General features: G+C 35.2%; 3 protein-coding genes across 4 annotated transcripts; 1 reads left to right on the top strand and 2 right to left on the bottom strand.

The window, feature by feature from the left end:
• The first annotated feature begins 5 nt into the window (after window positions 1-5).
• Window positions 6-1,991, top strand: LOC106102323 (methyltransferase-like protein 2). Of its 2 annotated transcripts, none has more exons than XM_013281751.1 (5): window positions 6-297; window positions 363-598; window positions 780-908; window positions 1,151-1,488; window positions 1,637-1,991. In XM_013281751.1, the coding sequence occupies exons 1-5, from the start codon at window positions 85-87 to the stop codon at window positions 1,798-1,800; spliced, it is 1,080 nt and encodes a 359-aa protein (XP_013137205.1). In that variant the 5' UTR covers window positions 6-84; the 3' UTR covers window positions 1,801-1,991. The 2 variants fall into 2 exon arrangements, with proteins under 2 accessions (XP_013137205.1, XP_013137206.1); XM_013281752.1 differs by having other exon boundaries at window positions 95-202.
• On the bottom strand, window positions 1,965-8,891 carry LOC106102321 (UDP-glucose 4-epimerase-like). Its single transcript, XM_013281750.1, has 8 exons — window positions 8,723-8,891; window positions 5,744-5,997; window positions 5,249-5,362; window positions 4,385-4,561; window positions 3,569-3,749; window positions 3,114-3,202; window positions 2,477-2,669; window positions 1,965-2,089 (listed from the first exon to the last, which is right to left on the bottom strand). The coding sequence occupies exons 2-8, from the start codon at window positions 5,981-5,983 to the stop codon at window positions 1,995-1,997; spliced, it is 1,089 nt and encodes a 362-aa protein (XP_013137204.1). The 5' UTR covers window positions 5,984-5,997; window positions 8,723-8,891; the 3' UTR covers window positions 1,965-1,994.
• Window positions 8,892-10,169: 1,278 nt separating this feature from the next.
• Window positions 10,170-14,587, bottom strand: LOC106102320 (ruvB-like 2). The gene is made up of 12 exons (XM_013281749.1): window positions 14,455-14,587; window positions 14,130-14,316; window positions 13,828-13,944; window positions 13,637-13,718; window positions 13,365-13,527; window positions 13,096-13,192; window positions 12,648-12,779; window positions 12,261-12,373; window positions 11,838-12,058; window positions 11,177-11,315; window positions 10,379-10,490; window positions 10,170-10,257 (listed from the first exon to the last, which is right to left on the bottom strand). Exons 1-12 carry the CDS (start codon window positions 14,458-14,460, stop codon window positions 10,226-10,228), a joined length of 1,401 nt encoding a protein of 466 aa, XP_013137203.1. The 5' UTR covers window positions 14,461-14,587; the 3' UTR covers window positions 10,170-10,225.
• Window positions 14,588-14,804: the final 217 nt, after the last annotated feature.

Here is a 14,804-nt window from a genome sequence, read left to right as displayed (position 1 = left end):
TTTTGTTAAATGTCAAACATTGTTTTGATTTGATTTTGTAAATTAATTATTAATCTTTAATTGAGATTTTTAACATTAAATAAAATGAGTGTCCTTTTTAAGAGTGAAAAATTCTTCGCACTTGACCACCAGGGTTACATTTCAAAAACTTACCAGAATGTAGTCATTACGCCTGAACAGTTTAAATCTTATGCCCTTACAGGTTCAATTTTTTCAATATCTAATAATATTACAAGCGTTTTAAAACCTGGAAATCCTAGAAAACGAAAAAAAGACTCGAGTATTATTAATCAAGAGGTACGAGAATTAAACGATTGTAATTATTCTTAGTTCGTTTATCCGACGTTTTTTTGTACTTTTAGACATTTTCGGTGCAAACAATGTTTGAGAAGTTTCTACAATTAATTACAACTGATGTTATTGAACATTTCAAACATCGCTACAAATTGGTAGACACAACATTTGTAAGAAATATAGCAAAGAATTATTTTGAATCTACTATTTTCGATCATGCCAACATAAGTGGAGGAAATGACTCTAATTTGCCAATTAAGTGTAAAATTAATGATGAATTTTTCCTTATACCTCAAAATTCACGGTGGGTATTTTTTTTCCATTAAAATGATCAGTAAAATCTTATATGGCCCACTTCATGAAACATACCTATTTTATTTATGTATAATTTCGAATTATACATTGTCACAATATCAGGACTAGTGATAAAGATATGTAGAATACTATATTGCAATAACCACATAACAATTCTGTCTTTATTCTAGGTTTTTATGTGGAGATGTCAAAGATTGTTGTAAGAAACTTGATGGTAGTAAATATGACATTGTAATAGCAGATCCTCCTTGGTGGAACAAATATATAAGACGGCTGAAAGCTGCAAACTCCAAGTTAAGGTTAGTTTTTTCATTATGAATTTTGTAATTGTACAAATTGAATAGTACCTAAGATATTACTAAAAGTGTATGTGCTTGATATGCATTTATTTATGATTATATGGTGCAGTAGTTAAGCTAGCATTTTTATTTTATACTTAATAGTGAGGTTTACATAGAGTAAAAATGCAAATATTAAAAATACATTTTTTCTTAAATTAGCTCTCAGATAGCATACCAATATTATTGCAGTATGTTTACAGTTATTCTATGATGTACAATGAAGATATTGCATCAATACCAGTTAAAAACCTATTTGCTGATAACTGCCTTGTTGCAGTTTGGTGTACCAACTCACCAAGTAATATCACCGCATTGAAAGAAATGATATTTCCCAATTGGGGTGTAGAGTATGTCACAACATGGTATTGGCTCAAAGTAACCAGAGATTTGAAACCTTTATGTGTATTTAACACTGGATGTAAGAAACAACCGTATGAGAGAATAATCTTAGGAAAGGTTGGTAATGTGAATATACCAGAAGAAAGTTTGATTGTGAGTGTGCCAAGTGCCTTACACTCGCATAAACCACCATTATTAGGTTAGTATACTTTTTAAAATTCATGCAAGTTATCACATTCAATGCCACTAATTGTTTTGTATGAAAATAAACTCACAAGGTGTGTTGCTAGCTTGATAATGTTAATTTTTTTTGTTTGCTTTTTAATAGTTATAATTTTAATTTGCAGATATATTATCCTCATATGTACCTGGAAATCCTCAAACTTTGGAACTATTTGCAAGATACTTACTTCCAAATACTACCAGTGTTGGATATGAACCACTCAAATGGCAACATATTTCGCTATACGAAGATTTAGATGAAAATAAAAAAGAAAGTAATCTTAATTAGAAATAATTAATATGATGTCATTTTTATTGAAAATCAAAAATTGTATTATGTATTTACAATTTTAATACGAAATAAATAGATTTAGGCATTTTTCAATGATTTGTATTAAGATTGAAATATGTGTATAATGTTTATCTTAACTTGTAAAAGATAATTAAACATTATTATAAATAAATCATTTTATTGTTTTAGTTTTAGCTGTTTCCATTGGTAATAATGACAGTAGTTTTCGTGTTCTTTTTGGGATATCCATCTGGGTTCATTGTCTGCCATCTCCAAAAGTCGGTGCCTGAAAAAAACAATCGAATTGAGAAACTATTCCTTTTCAAAGTTTGTTATTTGTATGTACTTAATTACTTTAATGCAGTGACCAAGCATGGTTAAATTGATTGTCGTTTTTTTTAGGTTTGTAAATTTTTATTATCTTAAATATTTCAGGTAATTTACTAAGTCCACTTTTATTAAGACACGCTAATTTACGTCTACTCGTTTGTATAGATTAGTTGCGTCAAATGCTTATTATTGATAGTTATCAGTCATTTAAATATTCATAATTGATAAAGATGTTTGTGAAAGTTTTCTTAATCGACATTATATCGCAATCTATAAGCGAGAATATTTACAAAATATATTTTTTATGTAAAAATGTACATAATAATGTTTGGCCAATACGTACACATCTCTTCAATAGTGTATTTAGTTGTCCAGCCGAGCTCGTCCCGCGCGAGCGTGGCGTCCGCCCACATCGCGGTGATGTCGCCGAGCCGCCGCGACACGTACTGCAGCGGGATCCGAGTACTCGTCACGCGCTCGAACACATCCACCAGTTCCTTTACTGACACACCCTTGCCGGTCCCCAAGTTATATACCTGTGTAACGCAATTGATGGCTTCAATTCGATAGAATATTGGTCCAGATAGTATAGACGAATTAACACATTGAGTGCCATCTCGCTTTCAACCTGCTCTTGTCCCTTTGGAAGGTTGGATTAGTACGTGCTGCACTTCCTTACGTCTCTATCCGTCTTGAATCCACTTCTTAAAATATATTCTAACACAATCCATTCATACATTCTTCGGTCTTCCTCTTTGTAGCCTTTCACATTCAATCTTAATACTTGTTATCTGATCACCTGACTCGATTGTGAGTTCAAATAATATTTAAAATTCCTAGTGGCATTCAAGGTGTTAACTTATTAATGTTAATGCGGGGTAGATAAAGATAAAAGTTCTTTTTTCAAAAACTCGTAGTGTTTTGTTACTTGACATTTACTAGAAACATTTTTTTTTTACAAATCTGCAATTGATACAAACCTTCAAACCAACTTGATTATCATTCAATAGTTTCAATGCTGCGACGTGACCGTTGGCTAAATCCATCACGTGAATGTAGTCACGAATACCTATAACATTTATAATATTTTAATTTACATGGAAATTATAATTAACGAACGATAGTCTTCAGGTGAATGTAACATAAAATATTAAAAAAAAATGTTCCCAACTCTATCTTGTCTATTCCAGGTACTAACTTGGGAGTTTTAGTTAATTTTTTAAAAGCTGTATAAGATTTTAGACAAGATTCGAGACCTTATAAATGTCGGCATCAAGGGCTAGAAACAACAAGCCTAATATAGACCGATATGGAGGAATTTACTGGACCAGGCCCACCCGCGGCTCTAGTGCCTCTGATGATGATGATGGTGATAAAACTTTAGACTGAACGTTTCGTCAACAATAAGTTAAAAAGATAATAAAAAAACACTTACCAGTGCCATCAGGCGTGTTATAATCGTTGCCGAAGACGGTGAGCACGGGTTTCTTGCCCAAAGCAACTTGAGCCATAAACGGCATGAGGTTCGTGAACTCCTTGGTCGGGTCCTCGCCGATGAGCCCCGAGGGATGCGCCCCCACCGGGTTGAAGTACCGCAGTGATATTATGTTCCATCTCTATTCGCGAAAAATAAAATGTAAATAGATAATAATTGATGGAAAATCTTTATTGGTCTCAATAAATAGAACCGTGCATCGACCATTCAGATTGGAGACAACTACAGCTGAAAGTTAATAGCAAAATCATTCTCCTTTTCAGCGTATAATGTCAATCAAATTCGACAAATAGCCATCGAAGATAGATTCGCACGTCAATTTAATTTTGATACGATATCACGGAAACAGAATATCCTTGACCTTAAAGCGATCTACGGAACCGGTATTTACTTTGGTCTGATTCCAATTCTTCACCTAAATGTTAGTCGAATTGGAAAGCGCCAAAAACTTGTTTGATGTACTATGACGAAAGATATATTCTGTCTTTTTAATAGTGAAAGTAAATCTTATCATTTATATCCATCTTTTACAAAATGACTAAGTGTTTGTATGCATTTATATCATATCTGAAATATTTATAAAGTTATCAATTTATCAAAGGTGCTCCGTTAAATGGTTCGAAGTTTTTGATGTGGAAGTCTCAACTATTTATTAATTTTTCTATAGTAAAAGTCAAACAAGCAAGTGGGACAACGCTAAAATAATAACCTGCCCATAGACATCTTTAACAGGTTAAAAGGCAGAAGGGTACTTACCTTTTCTGCCACACTAAGATCTTTCAGCATCTCTTCAATGAAGTACTTGGTTCTGCCGTACACGTTGGTGATCTTCCCTGTAGGATGTGTCTCGGTGATGGGCAGATGCTCCGGCTCGCCGTACACCGTGCAAGATGATGAGAACACCATTTGATAGCAGTTGTGAGACCTCATCACCTATATAACGAAGAGACAGTCACCGATAGTTTGTTAGCAACGTATTGTTTACTGGGTAGGTGTAGCGATCAGCTAGGAAATTTTCGAATGCTTTCTTTGCCTTCTGCATCCAAATACTTCCAGCCGAGAACATTGAGAGCAGTGCAAAATTACGAACGGACACACACCTTTGACTAAACTGTCGCACAACTGTTGCGATTGTCGATTGTTTCGTAGCCAATTCAACTGTTTAGTTGCACAACTAAAAATCGAGTTCACACCTCCATATAAGTACATAGGAATCATTGCGCGATAAAACAGTTGTATGATAGTATAGTCAAAGGTGTCCGCGTGTTCTAAAAAACTTAAGATCACGGAAACGGTGGTCATAATCGCCGCAACTATGAAATCTATGTCAAGTACTTTATCGCCATGATTTCGCCGCAAACTTTTCAAGTGTTTGTATGTGCATAGATATATCACGTCATATATCGTGAGTTATACACAAAAATATAATAAAATCTTATGGAGGTCGTAGGATTCACGTAAACTAGCTAATGGAGAGGTCAAAAGATTCTATTCATAGATTCAATGTTTAATTGCAACAAATTAAAAAAAAATGATGACGTAATCGAATTAAATGCAAAAACAACTTGATATTTACTAATACTAGATTTCTACATTTCGTTGTAATGAACAGAAAATTACCTCTAATAAATTAAGCATTCCCAGTAAATTGTTCTGATAGTAGAGAAGTGGTTGTTGCATCGACTCTCCGACCGCCTTCAGAGCCGCAAAATGTATGACGCAGTCCACTTGGTGCTGGAATTAATAATAATAATAATAATAATAATAATATAATATATAACAAAAGTTACTACAATGTGCCATAAATTATACAAAAGAACTAGAAGGTACAATCATGTCAGTGAAATAGTGGTTTTCTTTAAAGGTTCCCTAATATCATTTAATCTTTTGTAAACTACTTTGTTACCAAAGATTTAAGTATGCGTTATAACGCTTTTATTCACAAATATAGTAGTAAGTTAACAATATATCGTAAACAATTTATACGTCCTTTGACATAACACACATGTTAAAAAGTGCGATTCCATTGCCGAAACATTTGTTATAAAAATTACAGTTACCAATATGTGTTAAAACAAGCGATACAGGAGTTGTCAGCACCCTCTGAAAATTTACCTTGTCGAAGATGTCATTTATTTGCGGTTTGTCAAGTAGATCTGCTTTGTAGAAGGTGATAGTTTTGCCAGTGATTTGTTCAGCTCGCTGTAGCGCGGGAGAGCCGTGGTCGTCGCCCACTGCGTTCGCGAAGTTGTCTATTGCCACCACTTCGTATCCGGCCTCGAGGAGGTCCACCACGCAATGACTGCCGATGTACCCCGCGCCCCCGGTCACCAATATTGTCTTGAACCGCGTCATTGTGTGATCTTATTCTATAATTAAATTTATTTATTTCACGATAGAATTTAAAAATAAAAATTAGATAAAGTTATGTCTAGGAATCTGTACAAGAGATGTGTACTGACGCTTGAAATGGCACGTCGTATAGAGGGGGAATCTCTTTATTGTCATGCCAAGTTACACTAATCACTAATTCACTAAACATTAAAAGAAGAAGAAGACGAAGAAGAAGTAATACTAAATGTTGAGTACTATAACTTTTTATAACTGAACTATAACATTAAATAAGAAAATCAAAACTCATCGATCAGAAAATAAATTTAAGTCTGCCTAAATCCTTTGTGATCTCAAACACTTGATGAGTACAATCGCCGACTTAAATGTCACGTCCCATTTGGATTAGCAAATTTAATATGCAAGCCGCTACTGACCGGCCGTTCTAAAGCAAAAACAATGTACCATTAATTCAACAAGTCGGCGGTAACCCTGGTCAAGTATTTGTCACATCCAAATATTGAAGACGATACGACTTCGTAGAAACGAGTAATTAATAAACACATGTGATTTGTTTGCTTCATACCGATGAGGGGAATATTCCTTAATTTTCAAACGACGAAAAAGAAAACAAAACAATGGAATTGGTGTTGCAACATAAAATTATATTACAAAAGAAAAAGATCTGCAAAGGTCAACAACATCTAAAATTCTTATTTTGAAATCGTTCCATTATCACTTAAAATAAATAAGAAATATCGATGATATCAAATAGATATCATTTCATAAACAAATCAGTTTTCCTTAGTATTCTGAATCATTATTAAATTTATCGCAGGAATTTAATTGGAATCGTGAGTTTTATCATAATAGAAGGTTCGAAATCGCTATTTACTGTACATCGCTATTGTTTTTTAAGGAAAAAGTATCTTATATTGCTATTGCACTTGGTGAACATTGCTTGAACAGTTCCTCCAGTGGCGTTAACGATATTCGTTTTATTTTAAAGTCTTCAATAACCAGCCAGTACTCTTAAATCAAAGAATAGTTAATAACACGGATGTTTAATCGTTTTATTAATAAGTAATACAAATATGTATAACCTCCGATTTGCGATTCATGATTTGATCACACGTGTTGTCTGTACAATCTATGTCATCATTTACTTAGCACTGGAACAAGGTTACGTGACGATAGGCACTAACAGGTGGGCCGGAATACTAGAAGGCTGACATAGACTAGATCACAATATCTCACGTGTGGAAATAACACGCATATTGGATTTGAACAGAAATGTATATCGTTGCATTTCAAATAGTATACATAAAGACCGCTAGATAGGCTTAGTTCTGTTTTAACTGAAAACTTTGACTCTTTAGTTAAAATTGTCAGAAATAAGCGTAAAATGTGGCCTTTTGCAAATATATTTTTAACGAATTCTTAATTTAACGAGTCTTTTAGAAGTAAGTCTTTATGTTTATTGCTTTCCAGTCGTTTCCTGTGCATATGTTGCAAGAAAAAAGATCGACAAAAAACGGTTCTCGGTGTTAAAAAGACCTAGTTAATATAATAATATATTTGGGTCATATGTGGTGCTGATACCGTAAAATATTTCTTTAACATAGATTTAAAATTACAATTATAACGTGCGCCCACCCCAAACTAAGCTATCGCATAACTATTTAGTCTCGCTTTGATTTCTATGCGCTTATATGGAGGTTACACTACTCGAGTTTTTCTTGTCCAACTAAACAGTTGAATTGGCTGCGAATATTGTTGTGCGATAGTTTAGTCAAAAGTGTGCACCCGGTCTTAATATATCTAAGCTTGCGATGCGATGCTGTTTCCAAGTATTTAATCCGCCATATTTAATTAGTCTCATGTTGAGTTTCTGGGAAACTATGCCCGCTAAATGAAGTCGCCCGCTCTGCAAACGGGATCTCACGGTTACTAACTTTTTTTTGCCTTTTTCATATCCTCTCGTATAAGGACAATAACCTCTAAGTTCATGTGTGTGTTTTTTTGTTAAATCTTCATTAGATTTTATATAGTAATCGACAGAAGATCACATTCTTGTTGCGAAACAGGTTATAAAATCGAGATCTTGTCAATTGTTTAATACTTTCAGGACAGTATTGTCTGCTAAATAACGTTATTTCCTATTTCCTGCCATCAAATTCCGAAAGCTAGAATACGATAAGGTTCTAATAGAAATGATTCATTGTCTGATTCATGATAAAAACCCTTGCGAAGTTTAATAAGGATATTAATATTAAGTATAATAGTTATTACCTTATTACAAAAATAAAACTAGTTACCATATAAATTCCTATTGCGATCGCGGATTTTTTAATTCTTAAGTCGTACGTTTTATGCGTTGATTCCCGGGTTCTATTTTTTGTTAAAAAAACCACTAACTAAGTGTAGTTCCAAAGGTGTTATTGTATTATATTCTATGATGCCAGAACAATCAGTTAGACATTTATAAGGATTGCTGCAGTCACCGAAATTATAATTGCAACGAAAAATTACGTTAACTTAGTTTCAAGTATTAATAAAAATAAGTAAAGTAAAACGCGAATATTATTCAAATAAAGCAACAAATAATATTATAATTAAATTAACCCACTTAACAGTTACGTGACATATATTTTTTTTTTTAAAACTTCGCATCGCATGGGAGATCAACAAACAAATCAAGCATAACTGTTTTCACACAAATACTACCGTTCACTTTATCGAACCGTTATCTTTTAGACTTACCTATCTGATTTGATGTCCCATTAACGTCGTCAGTACACTTAACACTGAATTGTTTGGGAACAATTAAAATAAATTGAATTTGTATAGCGGCGTAATGGCGCGCTCCGCGGACACGTCTGTCTCCGAGGACAACTAAGACGCGACGCGACGCCAGCGAGTGATGGCGTGATGACCGCAGCAACGGTGACCAGCTATTGCAAACTCGCGGAATGCATTTACACCGACAAGTATTAGTGTACCTGTCAACTTAAATATTTAGCTATCAAGTTTTCATGGGTTTAACAAACTTTTGTTAAATTACAGTAAAATAAAAGCTTCGTACACTAATGTAACGGATCTGATTATTAGTTTATAGCAAACCATTATCATACGTTACTCTTGCGACTTTTTAAGTTCGTTTCTATGTAAGTGGCGGCCGTCGCAGCCTCAGGATGACAGTGACCTCGCTCGTGTGCCTTTTCTTAGCTAAACGCACAGGCTGCTGAGCGAAATACCGTAAGACATCTTCCATCCGGCGACGATACACAGATATAAAATCAACATACGCCAATTGCCTGCTAATTATTTCCTTAGTACTTAGAACCAGTATCTTTTATCTATGTTTAGAACTTTTTAATTACAATTACTTTAAACTACAGCGTGTTTTTTTTGTAATTTATATTTTTAGAGCATGGTAATTTACTTTTTATAATTAAATTTTATACAATAATTTTACTCAGAGAAAGTCTTTGAAGATAGAACAGGATGAGTTCTGTGGCTGTTTGCAGTTAGCAGAATCGTAGCTCGATCGGAAGTTACTATCGGATTACAAGTTATCTAATTACTAACTGGGTTTTTTTTTTAATTAAAGCTAGTCTTTTTAAGTAAAACATTTCCGCTGGTATTTTTAAGGACGGCAAAAGTACCACTAATCTATTTATAGATATGATACCTACGAGTACAAACTTTGTAGAAGGCAGAGTACGAGATTAAGGGCCTGTCCCACCAAATTGTATAACAATCCAACGTGTAAAATATATGAGATATCGGATTTAGTTCCCTTATCTGACAGTAACGTCGTTATAAAGCTATTTGAGCCTGTATCAGCCAGTGGTGGGACAGGCCCTAAGACTGAAATAAAAATAAATTGGAGAGTAACAGTTTTATCAAATTAACTGAAGAACTTCAGGCTTCAGGCTAAAAACGGTAATTGTATAAAAATATTTGTACCGTTAGCCGTTTATCGTGTTAGTAGGTGAAGTTTCTGTTAACTATGTTGTTTTCTTTTTTCTTTTTGGAGAAGAATTATACAGTAATATAGGTCTAGAGTACATACGTTAACGAGGTCTATTACCCGGAGCCACGAGCAGGTGAGAGTAATAAATAAAACAAATTATTTTGGTATAATGAGAGTTTATTATAGGTAAATCTTAAACAAAGAACTTAAAATTAAAACAAAAACATCCACTCTGGAAAAGTAACATTTACTCCGTCATACTCGAATATTTTTCACATGGCAACATTTTATTGTGACACTTCCATTTGTTGCGGCGCGTCTGGAACAGATACAAAATAAATTGAAATATGTATGCATAAAAAAGATTTTGACAAAAGATCGCCTAATGATTAAGTTAATTCACTATAGTTAATTTATTTTAATTGACAACAATTACGTACCACCTGCTCCGTCATCGAACATGAACTCATCCTGGTATTCCTTCAGGAACTGCTCCGACCTGTGCTCGTCTAGGAACAAAGAGTACACCTTCTTGACATCCTCCATGCTCACCTGGAATACAATAAACACATTATTTTATTAACTCCGAAATGAAACGAACAACAAATTCCAAGTTACAAGACAACAAATTCCAAATTAAAAAAGTATTTTACCACATTGCACATAAACATTTTGAATCGAGATTTAGGGCTTGTCCCACAATTCTTGTAAATTGTCAGAAAACAATCCAACATCTAAAATATGTTATGGAAAAACCGGGTTTACTCTATTTGGCAGTGACGTGATTTTTGACCTATCTGAGTCTCTATCAGCCAGTGGTGGGACAGGCCCTTAACGTTATTTTACATTGTAGGGTAGGAAACGAAAAGTGACCACTTAAGTTCGCCAAAATAGCGACTAAACGGAGCTCATAGACCACAGATATTCACATTTATGGATGCGTTCTAACTTACCAGAGAGGAGGACGCACATAAGGAGGATACTTCTTCCTAAGCATTCTACTGGGGTAGAGGTTAAAGAACCAAAACTTGGCGTCTGGCTGTCTATATCGAAGCGTCAATGAAGGAAAACATTATGATGTAACTTGCACATCTGCTAAGAAATTCAAAGATAGTCAACCCGCAGTGCATAGTTGACTATGGTCTAGTCACCTATATATTAGAGATGAATCTGAATCTACCAATGGGGACATATATAAAGTGACGATATGACGTTAGTGTATAGTGAAATGTTTGTACCTCCGTGGCCTTTCTGCGCTTGGCGACGAGCGAGGCGGTGGTGATGAGTTGTATGGCGTACCGCAGCGAGGTCTCCGTGGCGACGCGCGTCAGCACAGTCAGCGCGTCTCCCGACATCTGACAGTCCTCCTCCTCACATCTGACACGAAATTAATAAATCTTTGTACCTCTTTAGGTATAGAGAGACCAAAACATGTTTTAGGTCAATGTTGCGACAACTAGAGTTTATGGTTTTCCGGGAGTTAAAACTCAACCCGTCCGTTGTAGGCTTTGTTATGTCAATATTGGCTGAGCCAGCATCTGAAGTGGTTGTACGATTATGTTGGCTTGTTTCTTAAAGTCTTAGAAGAGCACTATGGAATTGACATGTTTTGTCCAAGACAAAAATCCCCCCTTTCCCCAACAAAGATTAAAAAAAAAGAGTTTATGGTATAAAAACCTAGTAAACACCATTTAATAAACAAAACGAATTTGGTTGGAGTGTGTGTGAGAGAGAGAGAGAAAGAGAGAGAAGAGAGTAGGTATGAGATAAACTAGAATAACACACAGAAATAGTCAAATACTTTGGTTGACAATGGATACTACGGGTTATTATTATTATTATCTTTGCAATTGTTAGTAACACCTTGTGTTAATGCTTGGCATAATATTACTAAGTTACCTAATATTAAGTATCTCCTTCAACTCCTGCTGTGAGTATGGTGTAGTGGGCACTATGATCATCCTGTCCAGCAGGTCCAGTGGGATGCCGTGCGGACTCTTGTAGTTGGTGCCTCTAATCCTGGTGATACCGCGGTTGGTCGCCATCATCACGATAGGAGCGGTTTCCTGCTCTAACGCACGGTTCAGGAAAGAGAAGCACTCTATATCCAGCATGTGTGCCTGAAAGAGAAGATTAGATTTTTCTCTGTTATTATAACTTGACAAAACAATTAACTCACAAGAGACTTAAGCAACCCTGATATTATTGATTAATTTTACAGTCTTAATTATTTTATTTAAAACTTTAAATGTGTGGTTTCTTGGTCTCCTGTTGTATAAAAAAGTAAATTTCCTAGATAATTAGCTAGCAATGTTAACTTACTTCGTCAATAAAGAGTACTCCAGGTATCATCTCAGCCTTGCCCTCCTCGCGCCACTCCGCTACCTTGCTGTTGATCTGCTCGCGGATCTCAGACTTGATCTCACCAGTATCACCTGAGAAAATATTACATTGTATAACTTTTAAAAAATCATGCTAATATTATAAATGTGAAAGTTTAGATGGATGGATGTTTGTTAGAGTTTGTAGCCTTTTTTTAGCTTGGGAAATGCCTAATGTATACTCAACTTTATAGGGGTAAAGATAAGTGATGTTGGGCCTGCACCAACTAAAAACCACATGGTGGTCAGTTCACAATTTTCCATTATAATAGAGTAAACGATGTGATTTTTCAGTGTTATTTTTTGTGTCGAAAACCATTACACATACCAGAGAATAAAGCCAGGAATCCATGTGTCCTTGAATTGATGACATCAACCTCATGCAAGGTCACTGTATGGACAACTTCTTTGCGCTTCTGCAACTCTCCTTCAGGGCATTGTACAAAACGAGCTTGGTGACCTGGAGACACATAATAATGTTAAGTTGTTTTGTGATGTACTTTAAGTTGCCACAATATCAGTACTCACAATTTAAGTTAAATGTTTACTACATAGTATATAAAGACAATTACATTTACGGTGAAGGAAAACACATATCAGCAAAAAAATTTAAAGATACGTGTGAAGTCAACCAACCCACACTTGGCCAGCGTGGTTGACTATGGCCTAGTCACCCTAACTTAGGGCAGGCTCCGAGCCCCTCGGTGGGGATGTATAGTGAGCTGGTGTTGATGATGATGATGATTGATGAGGTACATTATGAGAGTTAAATATACCTGTAGCATCATAATCTCTGGCACGAGCAAAACTTCTGCCGAGCTTGTTTATCTTGCCTGTTGCTTTGTCTATAGTTATTACATCACCCGCTTGTACCTAAAATAAGACATCACATGTAGAAAATCTTTTCAATTGTGGTATAGAGGTGGTAAAAATCTTGACCACTTGGAACATTGTATGAGTTGCTGTGAAGGGCACATTTTTAGGTGCAATGTGGGGCTTACAGAGATAGGGAAAGGACCATGAAAACATATTTTAAGAACTATACCTTTTCTTTGAGTAGTGAGTCTATCATCTTAGTGCCCATGTCATAATTGGTCTCCATGTCAGTTGTCTTGAGAGTAAGCCGACCGACCCGTGCACCCCCAGTGCCTACCGCTCTCTCTATCACTACTTCCACCACTTCCCCCTCTATAATCTCAGATTCTTCTCTAAAAAAAGTAACAATTCAATATTGGGTGTATTTGTTTATTGTCATCATATAAAAGTGTTGTAAAGCTATTAATGTTGTAAAAGTAGTTTAAATGAAGGAAATCTTACTTGATTCTTATGCCAATAGATTTTCTGATAGCCTGTGTCAATGCTTCTGTTTTACTCATTTCTAGGGAATAAATTTCAGAACCTGTAAGGGAAATATATAAATTGAAGACTTATTGAAGTAGTTCAGTCTGCTAAATATATTTGCAACTTTGTCATGTTACCAAGTATTTAAATGATTGCAAATAACATACCAGCCATACTGGTGAATGGTGTGTCAGGACCCAGGGCCTGTGCAAGGCCCATTGCAATAGCCGTCTTGCCAGTTCCAGGCTGACCAGCTAAGAGAACAGCTCGCCCTGCTATTTTTCCTAGAACCAAGGCTTAATTTAAAGTTCGAGCTCAATGATGAAGTTCAACAAACAAATTTCAATTTATCCATTTCAATCAACAAGTGTAAACTGCACATTTTTTCTTACTTTAATTATAATCATCTAAAACCTAACCTATAAATTACTGGTTACTATAGTAACCTGTCAGTTTATTCAATAAATACCTTCTCGAATCATCTGCAAAATAACACCGGCAGCTTTCCTCGCCATCTTCTGGCCCACCATTCCTTGAGACACTGCTCTTGGCTCCAAGGAATCATCTAAACCGAGTCCTCGTATGTGAGAATGGGCGCCAATCCTTTCAATGCGTGTTATAGAACGCACTTCTTGTACTTGGGCTGCTGCTATCGACTGTAAAAATAATTCATTACCTGATTCCGAGGATTTTATAAGTTTTACTATTTTTACATGATTTTGAATTTAAGAGGTTAGGATAATGTTATAAGCATTATATTAAAACTGTAATTACTGATGACCATAAAAGCTTACCGCCATTTTGTCGTTTTTGTAGCCGGCAATTTATATTCACAAAATAATTATTTGTATTCGCTTTAAAACTTTATTTTATTTTCCAAGCGACCAAAGCAAACACCGCGACCAAAAAACAAAAACACAATGTGACACAATGCAATGTTGCCACTTATGAATTCAAATAAGTGTGAAGATCAAAGAGTAAAATAACCCTTAAATTGAACGTCACTATTTCGTATGGCCAAATTGTTAACGTTGTGGATTGTGGACCCAGTAAATTGCTTATCACCCAAATTAATTTAACGGCTCCGGCGCGGCGTGTCGTATTTATCTCCATGCAAGGCAAAGAATTCACTTTAAACAATATG

The sequence above is a fragment of the Papilio polytes genome, unplaced genomic scaffold (assembly GCF_000836215.1).
Source record: "Papilio polytes unplaced genomic scaffold, Ppol_1.0 DF823923.1, whole genome shotgun sequence".
NCBI lineage: Eukaryota > Metazoa > Arthropoda > Insecta > Lepidoptera > Papilionidae > Papilio > Papilio polytes.
Note: the sequence above shows the minus strand (reverse complement) of the source record. Positions and strands in the feature narration are given on the sequence as shown.